The sequence below is a fragment of the Lachnellula hyalina genome (assembly GCF_007821495.1).
Source record: "Lachnellula hyalina strain CBS 185.66 chromosome Unknown contig00006, whole genome shotgun sequence".
NCBI lineage: Eukaryota > Fungi > Ascomycota > Leotiomycetes > Helotiales > Lachnaceae > Lachnellula > Lachnellula hyalina.
Genome location: NW_022157120.1, coordinates 164,104 through 182,383, shown reverse-complemented (window position 1 = coordinate 182,383; position 18,280 = coordinate 164,104). Strand labels below are relative to the sequence as shown.

General features: G+C 48.4%; 4 protein-coding genes across 4 annotated transcripts; 2 read left to right on the top strand and 2 right to left on the bottom strand.

Annotated features, from left to right (window-relative positions):
- Positions 1 to 6,153: 6,153 nt before the first annotated feature.
- LHYA1_G000583 (Uncharacterized protein) lies at positions 6,154 to 7,559 on the top strand (the record flags this gene model as incomplete). The annotated part of the gene is made up of 3 exons (XM_031145575.1): positions 6,154 to 6,317; positions 6,370 to 6,647; positions 6,703 to 7,559. The coding sequence occupies 3 exons, from the start codon at positions 6,154 to 6,156 to the stop codon at positions 7,557 to 7,559; spliced, it is 1,299 nt and encodes a 432-aa protein (XP_031009361.1).
- Positions 7,560 to 10,362: 2,803 nt separating this feature from the next.
- On the bottom strand, positions 10,363 to 11,475 carry LHYA1_G000582 (uncharacterized protein; the record flags this gene model as incomplete). The annotated part of the gene is made up of 1 exon (XM_031145574.1): positions 10,363 to 11,475. The coding sequence occupies one exon, from the start codon at positions 11,473 to 11,475 to the stop codon at positions 10,363 to 10,365; it is 1,113 nt and encodes a 370-aa protein (XP_031009362.1).
- A 321-nt stretch (positions 11,476 to 11,796) lies between these two features.
- Positions 11,797 to 15,962, top strand: iki3 (Elongator complex protein; the record flags this gene model as incomplete). The annotated part of the gene is made up of 5 exons (XM_031145573.1): positions 11,797 to 11,975; positions 12,029 to 12,975; positions 13,025 to 13,816; positions 13,868 to 14,210; positions 14,258 to 15,962. The coding sequence occupies 5 exons, from the start codon at positions 11,797 to 11,799 to the stop codon at positions 15,960 to 15,962; spliced, it is 3,966 nt and encodes a 1,321-aa protein (XP_031009359.1).
- A 166-nt stretch (positions 15,963 to 16,128) lies between these two features.
- MRPL40 (54S ribosomal protein, mitochondrial) lies at positions 16,129 to 17,300 on the bottom strand (the record flags this gene model as incomplete). The annotated part of the gene is made up of 2 exons (XM_031145572.1): positions 16,129 to 16,803; positions 16,860 to 17,300. The coding sequence occupies 2 exons, from the start codon at positions 17,298 to 17,300 to the stop codon at positions 16,129 to 16,131; spliced, it is 1,116 nt and encodes a 371-aa protein (XP_031009360.1).
- Positions 17,301 to 18,280: the final 980 nt, after the last annotated feature.

The window sequence follows — 18,280 nt, the reverse complement described above, 5'->3', positions numbered from 1 at the left end:
TGTCCATGGCCCCCCACGAGAATAGCATATATGGTAGGTTGTCAGGGCTTCTGCCTGCCGACGTTCTATTAGCTGAGGAGGAAGCTTCGAGGAGCCGGCCATACAAAGATACAAAAAGTCTTCACACCGCCTCGAAGAGAACGAAAAGAGCATCCAATCCCATCTATTGAGCAGATTGGGTACCGAGCGCCAACGAACCTTTTATCTGCACAAGGCAACTTTATATTGCAGATGGGTCTGCTGATCGACTTACATGCCTCTTAAACGCGCCACTGCCTGCTTACTCTCTCTGCCACCTTACCCGGCAGAGGGGAGACGAAGGTATCGAGAAGGTAATCTATAGCCCGTGCCATTATCGATCAACTTATCTCATGCAGGAGTCGGTCACTGTGGGCTGGTGTGCAGGTGCTCCAAACCCCCCCGTACCCGTAGGGTCCCGCAACTTCCAATCATGGTATACCTAGGTAGGGACATGTCATGTCATTGTTAGTGCCTGCCCAGTCGGTTGAAGCATGGAAGTATGCTCGTAGGGTTGGTCCCTGGCTTGGCTCGGTGTATAAGTTGCCGCATAGGGCGTGCAGAGAAACAAGGAGGAGAGAAGGTCTCACTTGCCGTCAGTGTCAAGAATTCAAATCACATTGTCCGACTAACAATTGAAAACGCTAGAACTGCTGTGTTCGAGACAAGGTCAGTTTTCCTGATTTTTCTCGGGGTTCTCGGTACTTGCTCAGCAGGCTGCTGGTAGGTTTCCCTTGCATGCCCATTAACCTGGTAAGATGTCTTAGCCAACCAGGCCCTTTATGTAGCTTGCCGCACCACGGAGCCATCTCCAGTATGGTGAACGTTGTAATTGGATCGTTGTGTTGGCTGGCAAAAGGCCTAATGCAGACGCCCATAATGCTGTGCGACCCGGAAAATATGCATCCTCTTTCTGGAAGACCACCTTGGATTGTTCCTTGTAGACTCTCAATTGATCAATGACATTACTGCGATCCTCACTGAACTACCACGGAACACAGAGATCGATGTAATGAATAGAGTTTCAAGAGATATAGTACCCGGAGAACCTCCCAAAAACAACATAGGGTCAATAGTACAAACCTCTCGTTGTATGTACAAACATCGAGGATGCTTGTCGGAAGAACCCCAGCCAAGTCCGGACGAGCGGGACAAAGCACCTGCCTCTATCATGATCTAGATTCCACGTTATAGGGCATTTTCCAGGCTTCTATCTTCCGTTTCGTGCAAAGTTCCTTGCTTCGTTGCGTGCATTATCTGCAAAAGCTTGATAACTCAGATGTTATAAAATCGAGACTTAAATAGAATATTAGCAACCCCAGCCGTGCAATTGAACAAGTAACCTAGGCACCGGTTTTAAGCAGCACCTATATCTAAAACGTAAAAACTGACCGAGAATGTTCATAGCTCCAGTTCCAGGTGTACAAGTGTTAAGTATCCACGACGAGTCCGCATTGGACGAGTCGTCGCCAGTGAGCTTGGAGTGACAGTAGACGACACATGGGCGCGAGTGACAAGGCCGGAGATAAGAACTGTACCGCAAACGAAACATGAAATGAGTGGTGAAAATAGGTTGGTTGGATTGGAAGAAAGTTTAAAAGGTGTCTGCGCCTGCAACCACCCGCAAATGCAACTGCAAATGCAAATGTCCGGGTAGCGTCTACTGTCAGTGCGAAATACCAATACTATACTATACTATACTATACTATACTGCAAAGCAAGCACTGAGTTATACACTAGGGAAGGAGGTGAGTAAGCATGTAGCTCTCGATGAAGGTCCATAGACACATGGAAAGCGCACGTTTCAGCGATGCTATGTTATGTTATTCGCGGTGATAGACTTCGGTGCATACGCCGGGACCATATCATGCGCTTTATCAAGGCACAACAATGTAGAGAAATGTTTAATTCCTGCAAATAAAATGTCAAAGCCAAGTCATAAAAACAAGAGGAGTTCCCCTGCACAAGTAAACCCGACGCCATCCTTGATACTGCTAGAATGCATAAGGAAAAAGGATCGACCAGCCTGACAAGCTCCTAGCGTCAATACTCCCCACCATACTCCCGATCGCTTAAATGAATCCCGATTCTCCACCTAAACACAACAACAGCTGAATTGAAAAGAAACACACTTCTGTGGAAGACAAAATGTTTTCAGTTCCGTTCATGCGAAGTCTGGTGCAGTTGCAACCAGGCTGAAGAACAGACCGGCGCCAACTGCAACACCTCCAACAGCAGCGTAAGCAGCACGCTCCAGAATGGTTTTGAGTTTCTTGACTGGTCGTTGCTCGTGCTCGTTCTCCTGTACAGCCGCAGCCTCAGCAAATCTAGCCTGTTGACCTGATATGGCAGGCTTGGAAGCATCCCATGAGGCCCATTCCCTGATTTCGTTTTCGATTACATTCGAGATGTCACCAGCCTTTCGTTTCTCGCCGACCTTGGGACCGACTTTTTGAGAACCTTGGTCGCGTGAAGAGTTCTCAATAATATCATGGATGCTCAATCTAGAACGAACGGACATAGCCTTGCTCTCGTTGAACTTTACAGCACTTGTCATGTCATACTCCGGGCTCGGCGCACGCTTTACGGACAACGGCTTATTTTGGAAGTCGAAGGATAAACCTGACCTATTAGGCGCAGTGGCTGCTATAGAAGTCAGTAAATAGCTGCATCTAGTCAAGTGTTTTAACATACCGAAGCCCCCATGTTTGATAGTGCTTGAAGGGTGCGCAAACTTTATACGTTCACCGAATCTAACAGATTTGATAACATTATTGACGGTGTTAGACGCCGATGGTACATGAGTAGCGATGTTCTCATTCTTAGATACGCGGATGTTGGAGAAGAGAGCGCTGCTGCTTGATGAGAAGGATGTAGCGCAAGTATCATCCTCCTTATCTACTGAAGTAAGCACTTTAGCCTTGTTGTTTTCTCTTGCTTCGAAGAAGGCATGCTTGCCAGTCTTGTCACCTAGCGTTTGGGCAGGGTGGCTAGAGGTTTGACTGTGTAAGTGGGAGTCGGCAACGTTACTCGAAGTCTGTTCGGGGCGCTTATGGGGTGCAGCCTTGACCATCGCAGCATCCGAAGGACTGGGCTGTCTCTCTGCGGGAAAAGACTGGCTGAGCGTATAGGTATTCTTTTCGGGAATGGCTAGGGTGGCCGCCTTGCATAGAAGTCCAACAGCATCGCCATCCCATGCATGTTGGAAACACGTGTTTGGGCTCGAGGCAATCTGGGCATCGTATTGCCCAACTTCCGCCTGCGCCTCCTTGTTTGAAGCAGGCTCGGATGCATCAGAGTCGCTATGCAGCAGATCATCTGCAAATAGAGCACTAATGCCCTCTTCACCAGCATCGGAGAGGCCGTAGTCACTCTCATCATCGCCATCCATAACGTCCTCCGAAGAAGGCTCGGTCTGCCCTATAATATACCCGAAGGTCTTCTGGCCCTGTTCATTGGCCAAATAGCGATTCACATTGTTGACGTGGCTTTCGTGTGTTTTTTCGGCCATTTCATGCGTATGGCCTACCATCATATCAACATTCTCGGCCTCAGAATAACCCTCCTCGACATGAACCTCCGCATCATCCCCGGCATCGTTCGCAACATCATTTTCACTATCAGAATCCTCGACTTCCTGCAACTCATCGTCTCGTCCTCGGAGGAATCAGATTCAGTAGAGTCTGCAACTTCGGGCTGATCTTCAGAGTCAGACGAAAAGTGACCATAGCCTTCTTCCTCATTCTCGCTTTCGAGAAGGATAGGTTCTGCAGCGAAGTTGAAGACACTTACCGCATGGACAGTCTCATTAGCATGGATATCGCTTGCCTCGCTGGTGAGATCGATTCTATTGGAAGATGACAAGATTGGAGACTCCTCACGAGTGAGATCGATAGTGTTGACGGCCTGGGACGACTTGACGGGAGTTGTCATTTCGATCGAAGCATCATCCTCGCCGGACGAGTGGCCGCCGTCTTGCACTATGTCATCGCTCAAATCGTAGTCTTCTTCATCTTCGACATCGGAGGAGTCGGGAAAGGCGTAACTCTTGCCCGCCCTGCAAGGTATGTAATTAGCAGGAGCTTCAGCGGTACTGACACTGCCAGGAGTAACATACTCGTAAGGAACAAACTCAATCTTTACTTGAAATGCACAGGCAGGGAATGTATCTACTCCACGTTTGACTTCGGCACCAAAAGTAATTTTATCCCCATTCGATATCCGTGTTGGCTCTCTGACTGATAATTGCGTGTTGTTGATGTATGTCCCGTGCATAGATCCAATATCGTGAATGGTGATGACATTACTCTCCGGGTTCAAGCACATCTCGGCATGATCACGGGACATAACCGGGCTATCGAACCATGCATTATCTTGAGCACCTACAATGCCCTTGCTAACGCTCTTGGATGCTCGACCGATCGGAATTGTGAGGAGGTTCGGGTTCAGGATAATGGTGCGTTCTGCGAGGGAGACATCCCCAGTCAGCGCCTTGAGGGTAACATTGGCTACGGGAACAAGTCAGCATCTGATAGTCATCCAAAAAGGTAAAACAAGTGAATATAGGATAGGACGAGAGGATAGCTGAGAGCAGGCATCGGTCTTTTACGTCCCAGTCATGCTAGGGTGAATGATGTGACTTCACAATATCTTCATAACGGATGGACGGCAGCCTCGTTGTGCGTTGTCCTCAGTTGAGTGAAGCTGGGCAATAACGTACCTTGTTCCATGTTGCCGATGTAGTGCTGGCAGATGTTTAGTTGATTGTGTAAGGTTTGTTGATGTACCCAACACTGCAGGAGAAGTTGATATTGGGTCTGCGGTAGTGTCGACGTTGGCTTCGAGGCTCCCGATGACAAGTACAACGGCAACGTGAAACGCGGGCAAGCGCTGCGAATGGACGTCAACGTCCAGGTCTCACAGGCAGTTGAAGAACCTCGAGACTCAAGAAGGTCTTTGGCGATTCGAAGCTCAGTAGAAGTCTTGGTTGTAGGAGTTGGATGTCGGTGTCGTTGGTAAGTAGGTATGAATAGTGAGGGAAGGAGGGGTTACATTAAGGTAAGGTGAGGTGAGTAGGCAACACAGGCGATAAGCATTAGATAAGCGACAAGAGCGCTATAAATATGGGGCCGTATTATCGATAAGGGAGTGGAGTCCAATGAACTAGGTAAGGTACCGTACCGTATCACCTTAATACCTCCTACCTAAATATTCGTAAAGCTTCTTTGTATATTCATTATATTGACCTATATCGACTGAATGGACAAGACGGTACCAAAAGCAATGTTCTGCTATTTATTCCAATAACATAATTATCCTCCGAATGAAGTATTAGAATAAGGTACTATACCTAGGTAGTAAGTCCCGGGAGATCTATACGAAAGGTAGCATCTGATGACCATGACCATGACCATTTGAGCTGAAAAGCCCTATAGCACTCTATTCATCACATTTCCTCTGCCCCTCTCTTTGGGTACGTACTCTATATTTCCTAAAATATCTCTGAACAGGAATACTTACGATTAGCTCTCGCCCCACAAATAGGGCTGCAATCTAATCAATAGTTGGTTGCTCATACAGTACTGTAATAATGCAAGACAGCTTTTCTGAGTCATTTCTTACACGTGTCGAGTCAAGTTCCCAAGCCAGGCAGAGAGGAGTAACTACCTAGGTAGGCACCTACTTTAGGTACCGCCCATATTAAATACCCACTGCTATAATATAGGTGCCTTACTCCGTAAAGTATTACCTATCTTTGAAGCCAAACCTAAATTCGGTATCGATGATAAGTAAACGCCCCACTCTTTATCTTAGCCGCCCGGGCCGGGGTTAGTGTTAGTGCCTTCTTCCTGGAAATATGGCATGGTCCAATTCTGACCTCATAGCCACTCCAAAATTATTCAAATTTCTATTTAACATCCTTGTGATTCACTATTAAACTTATGTATTTCTATACCACCTCAAATACCTCTCCATCAAGTCTTGCGATAGCCCACGGCACACTTAGGTACAGTTTTCTTTGATCTTGAACAAAGTATCCAAGTACCCCGCACACAATCAATTTTCACAACACCACCAAAATCGCGCTCCACCTTCGCCGCTGTACCTCCGATACACTTGCATATACACGCCAAAATGGGGCAGAAGAAAATGGCGTACAGAGGGTTGAGGCGCCAGGCGCTGGAAAAGACCGGTACTCCAAGCTCATCGGCAGCGAACTCTCGAACAACCAGCAGAAACGTGAGTAGGCATGCCTCTGATGAAGACGATGAGAACTTGAGCGATAGCACAAATATGAGGTATGTTGGCAATACATCAAGACCGAAACACAGATACTGACGATATTCTCAGTGTCACTTCCATCGACGACATGCTTACTATTGATGCACCGGCGGAAGACGCCAACGAAGAATGGAAACAATGGATCGGCGACAGGATGGAAGGCATCATAGAGAGAAAGGGAAGCAATATCGGGGGAAGAGTGGCGTCTCTAGATGAATATAATAAGGGTCTCATGAAACATTATGCTTTTGACGATATTCGACACAAGACTTCAGAGCTGTTCCCCGCATTTCTGAAAAGTGTCAGGGCGGAGAGTAGCGAAAAGGAGACATGTTCGGCGTTGAGAGGTTGGTTCAATGCGTTTCCATTTCATGACTACAGAATAACTAACAATTTCCACAGCTATCGCCCTCACGCTCATCACAGTTCCTTCAGAAACCGTTTACGATGCCCTCTGTCAGACTCTAAAGAATTCGTACACAGACTCGGAGTTCCCCAGCGTCAAGGCGATAGCAATCCACACCCTTAGCGCAGCAGCAATTTACGGAGGTGCTTCCGACAACGAGGTCGAAGAGATCATGGATGATCTACTGGAGATAATTGAATCAGACGGAGTCTCAGTCAATGCAGAGGACATCGGCGACGTTGTAGTTGCGGCTTGTGAAGCTTGGGGATTCCTCGCTACGTCTATAGACGATATGGAAGAGAAGACCGAGGTGGCTATGGACGCATTTGTTGAGCAGCTCGAGAGCAGCGATGTGGCGGTCCAGATTGCAGCTGGTGAGAACATCGCCCTGCTATACGAGAAAAGCTATACACAACGAGAAACTGAAGACGGCCCCGCCACCGAGGACGAGGACGAGGAGGGTTATCCAATAGACAATAGCCATGTCAAACGTTATGAGGTCTACCGACAAAAGCACCAACTCGAACACCTCCTCTCCCAACTCGCCAACGAGTCCTCGAGGCGGATTGCCAAAAAGAACCGCAAACTTCTTCACACCAACTTTGCCGATATCCTAAACACGGTTCAACATCCCACTCGAGGTCCGAGATACCAGAAAGCCATCGACCAGGAAACTGGCCGTAGATACGGTTCGAGAATGACCGTTCGCATATCAAATGCTGGTTACATGGAAATAAATAAATGGTGGAAGCTACATACGCTCCAGGCCCTGAGAAGATTTCTTGGCGGCGGAATTGTAGTTCACTACATGAATAACGAGGTTGTCTATGACAGTCTTCCGTCAGTTGATTGATTCTCATGATTGGGTCAACAACTGATTTGAGTTCCGCCTTTTTAGGCTTTCAAACACAGAATAATGAGAATTCACAAGGGCAATCATGGATGTCAGGCGTTGGAGTTAGGGCCTAGGGTGGGAACAAAAGCTTGATATTGCTATTCGAGCATTGGAGGGCGCGAGACATAATACCCCGGGCATTGATACACGATTTCCTTTTTATATGATTTATTTTGGGAGGCTCAAAGTCGTGAAACTTGGGATTCCTAAAGAGCAGTCTAAGACAGAGTAGATATATCAACCACTTCGTTGAATATTAAGGTGACGACTAAACCGACGTGAAAACTGAATATTACCCTCGGCTGGTTATCTCTAACATATGTGCTCCTCGTTAAAGGGATTTCCGTCTAACTCAGATGGCTTCGAGTACAAGCCGAAGTAAGTAGGGGGATATATGGTTTGAGTGGCAGTCTGGTAATGTGAGCGAATACCTTTGGAAACCGAATGGCTTTCATGAATATTCGAGATGCCACCTCATGATGGCACAATCTAGGGAGGTATATTGAACGCAACTTCCCCAACTTCCTCGCTTAAAGCACAAGGAGGCGGCAAAGCGGACTGTTTACATCGCTCTTTCTCTCTCGTAGGTTCTGCTATTGCCTACCGACTTCGACGCAAGAAAATCGCATCATCTTTAAGATCTCTGAATCAGACATCATTCCTCCTCCAGTCTTCTGCAACTCCGCTAGAATGCTGCTCACTTTGGCCACGCCTCTCCGTAGGTACACCCGAGTCTGGGTCCAGTCAGGGAACGCTCTTCCGGAATACGATGCTCCTGGTTTTGACGAGTCCTGCAAGTACATCAAGTACGAACCCAGCCAATACTTCATCATCATGATCCATAGTCCTCCAGTAGCGACTATAGACGACTATATTGCCTTCTTTGTTGAGATTAATGGAGCAGCGTTAAGCTACATCTTTATATCGGGACCAGAGGGATTCAAGAAGAATACCTTATCGTTCTCTTTCAGAGGTGACTACCTGGAAGGAGTTGGCACGAAGAAGCACCTTAAGAATTTCAAGTTCCCTCCCAGTGACAGTCTCGGGCAAATATTGGTGAAGGTGTTCAAGATGCGAGTGCTTCAAAATGTTTCAACTTCTAGGCTGGGAATAGATGTCTTCAAAAGGAACGGTGAAATCAGGAATGTTCCATCCTATCAAAGGGTCCGGTAAGTCTGCAGTCACGAAAGGCTTTTTGACAGCTCTACCCTGCCCGTCACCATCACCCATCTTTTGTTGTCCTATTGCGGGCCCAATTACTAACTGAATTATGGGAACTCGGAAGTATTAACGGCTGCTCACCTACAAGAAAGCCAGGTATTTGTGAAGCCTATCGGTGAGGAGCCTCTAGCAGTTTCCCGATTTAAATATCGAACTGCCAGACAATTGCAACAATTGCTACCCCCAATACATACGCTTGACTCCCTCCTCGACCTTGTGCCAGAGGCGGAAATCGGGCCGCGCCTCCATCTGATAAAGTCAAGCCTGCTTCTGCGGTATTGAATGGCCACACTACTTCTCTGAATCCCCCAAAACCACGGCAGATATCAGGAATCATCCCGCCTTCGAGAGTAGTACCGCTTCAGCCTTACGAAAGCCCGTTGGCACCCCCATCGGTACCTTCGTTCGGCTCGATTGACAATTCGCCTTTGGCTACTGGACCATTATCTTTTAAACAGAATTTCAATCTAGCTCAAAGGGTTGGACAATCACTAGTATCAGCGTTCAACAACACACAAAGCGATCTCTTGAAACTCACCCAACAAGTCATAGACGTCCCATCTCCAGCTGTGAGACAATTACCAAGGCCTTCCGAAAACAAGAAGCCAGGATTACCATCTGAGAACAATGTTCGGCCCAATATCATTCCATCACCTGCACAAGCTGGTGGCATCAAACTACCCTTGGTACCACTGTTGGAGTCGATTGGCACATATACTTCGACCAAGGAAGAAAAGTTAGCAGCTCTTGAAACTTGCAAAGCAAGAAGATCACCATCAACACGTCAAAGGCCTATGTCCAATATACAAGCTATTGACAGTACAATGCCGTTGGCGCCTCCATCAGTTTCGATGGCAGCTTTCCTTTCACCCGTAGGACAATGCTTAGCACGGCTCGAAGACTACAAACCTAGCAGATCTTCGTCAGCGCTTCAAGGGCCCGTGTTCAGTATGCATGCCGGTTTGGGACAGCTGGGCCGCAAACTTCATAGAGTAAGCAACTTTGTTATCTAGTCCTTGAGTAATGTGCTGATAGATATCATAGACTCTCCCTTGGGCCGGTACTTGGGGAGCAGTAACGGAAGCGCCCCCATTGGCGACATTTCACAACATGACCCCGAAACATGGTGCCGAGCATGAGAGGCTCAAAGGAGCAGCGCCAACGAATGGGATGAAGCGACAAAGGGAGGAGCACGAAAACAACGAGAATGTGATTTTGCGAGAGCGGCCTGTGAAGAGACACTTTAGAAGTACGGAGTAATGAGGAACAATAATGCCGCTGGGACTTCTTATCAGCGGGGCTTGTGGGAATTGTATGAGCATTGAACGTCTCTGTGCTGAGGAGTATGTCCTTTAAATGGCAAGTCAATTTTGGAGCACTAAAGAAAGGCCAACTGAGCAAGCAAGGCGTCTGGTTTTGGTAACGGGCCATTAGAGAGCTCAAAAATCAATAGGCTTATCAATCAACATTGAATTGACTTTGACACCGCATTTGTTCTTTCTTTCGCTGAATAAAAGTTGATACTAACGCCTGAAACCAGCTACAAGATAACTTTTGTTGCTACGCTTAACAACCATGCTGCATCTTGCCAACCTCCTGCTTCTTCGTCTCGGAGTGGAGGCATTACATCTGCTGCTAGTGATTCTGTACTACTAAAAATAGTTCGTCTCGATGTCCCAGAAGATATTTCCGAGTCTTCTGCCTTTTCGTCCAGTGTGTCTGTTTCCGTCTCTTCTCCATCTTCATCGACAGCAAACAAACTCCACCCTAACATCCTCTCAACCCAACCACCAAGCCCATTACTACTCGTGCTAGCCAGCTTCCTGACCACCGCATCGTCCTCCCTAGCCTCATCTGTATTCTCATAGACTTCCTCCTCAACATCCACAAAATCAGGTTCGGCAGTGAAGACCTCCTGAGCGAAATCCCTGTGATCAAAATATCCTTCTCTTTTCATATTCAAAGGCGTAAATAACTGAGCCATACTCCCCCGCCTACTATTCACTCTACTAGGAAAGCGACTCAACGGTCTACTCCCTGTTCCTGTCGGCAACCCAAAAGAAAAACTCCTCCTTGTAGTAACGGGGCTAAACTCATCATCCGCATCAAAACTCCCCACTCCGCTGCCCCTCCTACTCACCCTCCTGCTAGAAACCTCTCGTTCCCTCGCTAGCTCTTCATCCTCCTCGTCTCTCTGAGCAGTGAGACTCGTAGAACTCGCCCTACTGATCAACCACGCTTGTCCTTTCGACTCTCTCGCAGACGATGAAATCATAGCACCAGCTCGTAACAGCCAGTCCGAGTCATTCCTCTCCAGCTGCACCTCCTCTCTCCTAAGAGCCCTTTTCAGCTTCGTGCTCGTGCCCCCGGGCGCGGGCGTTGATGCGCCGGACCGAGGTTGTATCAGCAGGTGCGAGCTCGATTTGCTTTTGGGAATAGATGATGATGCATGCTGGGGCTTCCGCGCAGAAGAGCGCGAGAGGATCGAGGGCGTGGTAGGCGCGGAGCGGCCTTCGATGTAGGATGTGTCTGGGAGGTCTGTGATGGGGAGCCGTGAGGTGAGGGGCGCGAGGGTTAAGTGGTGGAGGTTGGTGGAGGAGCGGCTGCTTTGGTGACGGGCGTACGGGGAGTGTTGGTTATAAGCTGCGTCCATTTTTTGAGGATGATTGACGTGCGTGCTTTTCGTGGGATTATTTAGTTTACATATACACAAAGAATGAGAAGAGGGTGGAGTGATTTTGAGGTGAGTTGATTTCCAGAGTAACGCGATTTCCTTGATGGAGTGATGGAGGGGAAAGGAGCTTCCAAATCCGGGGTGGAAAGGAGGCTGGCACGGCGCGCAAAATGGACCGTGCGCCATACAAAAAAAGCAAAAAAGTCTTGTGAAAGCTACAAGGATTCAGCGAGCGACGGCGACGCTGACGCTCAAAGAAAATGATACTGGGCAACTAGGTTATGATTTTGAGGGGCGAAGATGCGCAATCTTAGGAATACTCGATTTGAGCAATGGACTCCTCCACCTCAGTTCGAAGGAAGATCTTTGACGGGTGCGACTTGGGATCTTGCCAATGACTCTATCTTGTGCACTTTTGGACCAACCGAAAGTAACGCACTTATAGAGCTTGTGAGGGTCGTAACAAAACCAGAATCACAGTAAATATAATGTAATGTCACCAAAAGTCTGAATAATTACTAATGCAAGTTAGAGAATTTACCGTCATTACATCTTGGGACGCACCATGTCCAAATCCAGAACTCGCTTGTGACCAGGTCCTCAGTCTTCATTATTTCGGGGACAGCTTGACAGCATGTCTCGTCTTGGCCGGCGGAGATATCGTCGTTGTGAGAGAGGAGCCTATGCCAGGCGAGGATCGGATTGAGATAGTGGGGTCAGTTGATGCTGGTATTACAGCTGCAAAATGGGCACCTGACGAGGAGCTGCTTGCTATCACTACGAATGCAGATACTGTTGTCTTCATGAGCCGAAGCTTTGAAGGAATTACCGATGTCACCATGAGTTCGGAGGATCTCAAAGCGTCGAATCACGTTTCTGTTGGTTGGGGTAAAAAAGAGACTCAGTTTCAGGGCAGAGGAGCCAAGGCGTTGCGAGATCCTACGATGCCAGAAAAAGTTGATGAGGGTGTACTGAGTCCCAATGACGACTCGAGAGCCGCCATCAGTTGGAGAGGAGATGGCGCTTATCTTGCTATTTCAACCATTGAAGGCAACTCGAGACGACTAATTCGAGTATACTCTCGAGAAGGAGTTCTCGATAGCGTCAGTGAGCCAGTTGATGGTTTGGAGGGTGCTTTGAGTTGGAGACCTGTCGGAAATCTCATTGCTGGAATCCAACGTCTCGAGAGCCGTATTGATGTTGTCTTCTTTGAAAGAAATGGTTTACGGCACGGTCAATTCAGCCTTCGACTTAACCCTGAGCAAATGCAGTTACCTGGACAGCATATTAATTTGTCCTGGAATTCTGATTCGACGGTATTAGCAGTCGTAATGGCTGACTGCACTCAATTATGGACAATGGGTAACTACCATTGGTATTTGAAGCAGGAGATTAAGAATAGCCAGACTGGTTTGCTACCCACGGCTCCTTTGGTATGGCATCCGGAAAAGCCTTTGCAGCTTATGACTGTAGCTTTAGGTAATATTCCTGCTCCCAAGGTAAGAAGCCAAAGGCTGATATTTGCTAGATTCTGTCAATGTAGCGGAATACATTTTCACTATTGCTCGTAGTTCGACAGCACCTCCTCATGACTTCGGAGTTGTAGCTGTCATAGATGGCCAATCTCTCAAAGTTACCCCTTTGCGAACTGCCAATATACCACCGCCAATGTCTTTACATGAATTGACAGTGCAATCAAATGTTCTCGATGTTGCTTTCAATGCTGATGCCTCATTAATTGCTGTTTTGCATCAGCAAGGTATCTCGATATTCGAATCAAAGGGCACCGAGGCCTCCTCTGACACTCCCTTACTTACTGGACGAATTACCTTCGATAAGACAGAATCCAATGATACTGTGTATCAGCAAATATCCTTTGCAGACAGCAATGATGTTTTAGTATCGATGCCAAACAGCTCGAGATCAACAGTCAAACGATATGGTATCAATGAGGAAAGTGGTAGAATGGAAGACGTCCCTCCTGGCCCTAGGACGGACACAATCATCCACACTTTATCGAGCTTTTATCAAGATGGGTTGAATAACCCATTCGTGCAAGGGAGCTCGGGTGATATGCACAGCCTGGCATTTGGAGAGCATAGCCTCTCACATTGCAACTTCCCTATGTATCTCCCTTGGGTCGATATAGTACCTTATGGGGATGACCAAATTGCCTTTGGTATGTCTGTTAATGGCCACCTATATGCAAACTCTCGTTTGTTGGTCAAGAATTGCACATCTTTCCTCACTACGCCAGCTCACCTCATATTTACGACTACTACTCATCTAATCAAATTTGTGCACATCACGAACGTCAATGGTATTGTGCTCCGCTTCTATCGCACGACTTTATAGCTAATTTATGTGATAGATCTCGAAGTTCCTCCAGATGATCCGGAGAAGGACGAACGGTGTAGAAGCGTGGAGCGTGGAGCTCGGCTTGTCACGGCAATGCCTACTTCTCTAAGTCTTGTCCTGCAAATGCCCAGAGGAAACCTGGAGACGATCTTTCCTCGAGCAATGGTTCTTGCCGGTATTCGAAAGCTCATAGACGAGAAAAATTACCGAAGAGCTTTTACTCATTGCCGAACACAACGAGTCGATATGAACATTCTATACGATCATGCGCCGGAACAGTTCTTAGCCAACGTCGCTTTGTTCATTGATCAAGTCAAGAAAGTCACATATATTGACCTCTTTCTCTCGTCCCTAAGGTACGCTTAGCTTCATTGTCAGTCGAAACCAACTAACAATGTGCTAGAGATGAAGATGTCACTCAACTTATGTATAAAGAGACTCGAGTGGCTTCAGAACTTGAAACCCTTCCTGATGTTAATGCGACCAATGGAGTTGTATCTCATGAATCAGGTCCTGTTAGGGCTTCAAAGGTCAACAGGATTTGTGATGCCGTTCTTGAAGTCTTGAAAACTCGAACTGCCACAAACCTGCAAAACATAATAACTGCCAACGTCTGCAAATCACCCCCCGCGCTTGACGACGGCCTCTTAGTCGTAGCCCAACTTATGAAGACGGACGAAACGATGGCCGACAAAGCCGTAGAACACATCTGCTTCCTCGCCGATATCAACAAGCTCTACGACAACGCCCTTGGTCTTTATGACCTTGCTCTCGCCTTGCTGGTTGCTCAGCAATCGCAAAAAGACCCCCGCGAATACCTCCCATTTATGCAAAACCTCTCCGAAATGCCCGAACTCCGCCGCCGCTTCGCCATCGACGACCACCTAGGCCGCCACTCCAAAGCACTCACACATCTACATTCTCTCGATGCTTTTCCAGAACTCCAAGCATACACACAAAAGTACGCGCTATACCAAGCAGCACTATCTCTCTACCGCTACAACCCGTCCCGCCACGCCCTGCTCACAAACCTCTACGCCCAGCACCTAGAATCAAAATCCCAATTCAAAGAAGCAGGACTAGCCTACGAATCTCTCCAAAACTACACCTCCGCAACATCCTGCTACCTATCCTCCGGCCCCTCCTCATGGCGCGAAACCCTCTTCTGCGCCTTATCCCAAACTCCCGCCATCGCCCCAGCAGCACTCACCGACCTCGCTACCACGCTCTCAGAAGCCTTGGTCGATTCCAAAGATTATTTCGCAGCGGCCACTATACAAATGGACTACCTATCGTCCATTGACCAGGCAGCACGGCTCTACTGCAAAGGCTACTTCTTCGCCTCCGCCCTGCATCTCGTGGCACTGAAACGGCGCCCTGAGCTCCTCGAACAGATCATCGACCCGGGCCTCGCAAACGCCCTCGCATCGTCCACGGAACTGCTCGCGGAATGCCGCGCACAGCTGCTGGCGCAAGTCCCGCGGATCCGGGAACTGCGGGAAAAAGCACGTCTGGACCCGCTGGCGTTCTATGAGGGTGAGCGGACAGGGAATGATGGTGATGTGCCGGACGATGTCAGTGTGGCCGCGTCGTCGCATCTGAGTACGAATCGCAGTATGTATACGCGGTATACGGGTAAGCAGAGTATCGGGACGGCGGGCACGGGGGTATCGCGCGCGACGAGCAAGAATCGGCGGCGGGAGGAGCGGAAGCGGGCTAGGGGGAAGAAGGGTAGCGTGTATGAGGAGGAGTATCTGGTTGCGTCGGTGGGAAGGCTTATTGAGCGGGTGCAGAGTGTGAGGGGGGAGGTGGGGCGTTTGGTGGAGGGTCTGGTTCGGAGGGGCATGTGGGAGAGGGCGAGGGCGGTGGAGGGGAGTATGGGGGGAGGTGGCGGGGATGTGTGGTGCTTGTGTGGTGGAGGTGTTTGGGGGGTAGTGGGGAGGAGGAGACGAGTGTGGGGTGATGAGGGTGGTGGTGGTGGAGGAGATGGTTATAGACCTATTGGTGGTTATGCTGTGCTTGCGGAGAGTATTGAGGCTACGGGCAGAAAGAAGGAGATGCCGGTTGTGAAGGCGTTTGAGAAGTTGAGTCTGCTTGGTAGTACGTAGGTAGATAGAAATGGAATGAATTGGTACTGTATACAAAATGGAATTCTCATTTGATGGTGATGGGTGTCTAGGTTCTCTGCAATTTAACAGATCTTGCAACGCCGACCCTAATGCTTTATATGCAGTACAATTAGTACAACGTTCTTTTTACATATCATACAAGACCTCATGCGGTAGCCGTCACCGGCTCCTCAGACGCAGCTCCCTCCTTCGACACTCCCGCTGCTTCCAGAGCCAACTGCCTCTTCTCAGCAACCAGCTTCCCAATCTTCTCCAACATCTCCTCGGTCAGCTTGCCCTTGCCCAAGGCCTTCTTGGCCTTCCTCTCTAGCCTATTGGCCTCCTTCAATGGTGTACGCATCTGCTTTGACGTCCTCTTCTTCTCTTCCTTCAGCCTGTCCTCTTCTTCCTTGGCCGCAATATATTCAGGGTCGTGCCTGGTTCGGAACACAGAAAACTTGTTCCGTAGCTCGTCAATTACGGTTCCCGGCATCGGCGGCGTCAACAGTGTCGGCACGAACGTCTTGGTCTCGACATCGATACGTAGTGTGTCGTTAGGCTCATCCTTGTACTCCACGCTCTCCTTCTTGGGCCAAGGGATATTGATGTCAAGACCGGGTATGACACGAGACCAGGATGCCTTGCCTGCGTGCTTGTCGAACCACATGCCGGCGGCGATGACTTTCTTGACGATTACGTCTCGTGTAACACCGGAGTCGGCGTCGGTGAGGGGAACGACAAGGCGGATAGATTTGACAGAGACCGGCTTTTCCATGGTGCGGATGGGGCGTTTGTCTTGTTCATCGGGGCCGATCATATATTCGGGGATGGTGACGTCGATCTAGAGTATCTGCGTAAATATTGTATCAATTGATGAGTTTGGGGAAGAGCTCTTACCAAGTTCAGTCCGCCAACCGTGACCTCCCCTCTCTCTCTAGACACATCCTTAATGACACCAATCTTCCCTTTATCCCTCCCCTCAATTATCACCACTCTATCTCCCACCACGATATTGAGGAACTTCCCTCCCCATGGCTCCCATATCTTCTCCCTGTCTCTGGGGTGTAGGTCTTGTCCTCTCGCCCTCATCGAACTGATAGTCCCCCACTTGTCGGTCCAGTCTCCCACATCTCTCCTAGGAGCCAACGGACCCAATTCGTAATCCTCTCTTCGATTCAGCCTCGCCTGCTTCAGATGGTTCGTCTCATCTCCACGAACATAGTTTCTCTGCTCGCGGGCGCTCCTGTTATTATCACGCGTATTCTTCTCTGTGCGCCGTTTTAAGCGTCGTGCTGCTTGTCGTTCCGCTAGAACAGTTCGCTTTATTACCTTCTGCATTTTGCAGAGAGGGTGGGCGGAATTGGAGGCTGAACTGGGTGATGTATGGATGGTGTTAAACTTTTTGGATTCGGAGCTCAATATGGACTTGGCACGCTAGACTGTAAAAGGGCAGTGGTGAAAGTATCACGTGATATCAAAAGGGGCTTCATGGTTGGTGCCTTTTACGAACAGAGGGGAATATGACATGAGTAATGTGGCTTTCTGACGCGAGCTATGGAAAATTGGAAATATTTGCTGATATTAACAACTGCTGACATTAGATGTCCTTGATGCTGTGGCTGTGTCTTGAGATGGGTATTACCGAGTATCGACTCTCGACTTCTTCACGTGGTAAGTACTGTAGAAGTGGTCCCGAGAAATGGAGTCCTGGAAAAGTCCCGACTCCTGAGTCCTGAACTTTCTTCCTCGCTCCAGCCTCAACTGCGCCTCAATGATGTGGCCCAGCTCCAACGGTCTTTGCTATTGGTTGTGTTTCTAGGAACACCAGGAATATGTATCTATCGTTGCAACATGAGCTATGTAAAAATTCTGATTGATAATTTACAGTAGCGTACTATTATTATACCGGTATTGAATAGAAATTACGCGTATTGTAGTTGTAGTGTAGCAGTAGCGGTAGCAGAGTTGGCAGATCGTCGGCGTCGTCGCCTTTTTGTGGGTAGGTGTAGGGTAGCGCTGCTAGCCAAGCACAAGCAGACAAGCAAGAAGCAGCAAGCAATAACGGCGACCTGCAATCAGTACAGGAAAGGAATGGAATGGAAACGTGAAATTTGGGCTGATTGCCGGGCAGTGACTGCCTGCTTGCAATTGATTCATCATTGAGTGTGAATCAAAATCAATCGGGGCAGGACTTTATTCATGCATGAATATACTGCACTGCTGCTGTGAAATAGGTATAAGAAACATCAGTAACGGGCCTCTTGTACAAGAACAAAGCCACTGCCTGATTGATAAATCAATAAACCTAACCTTGTACG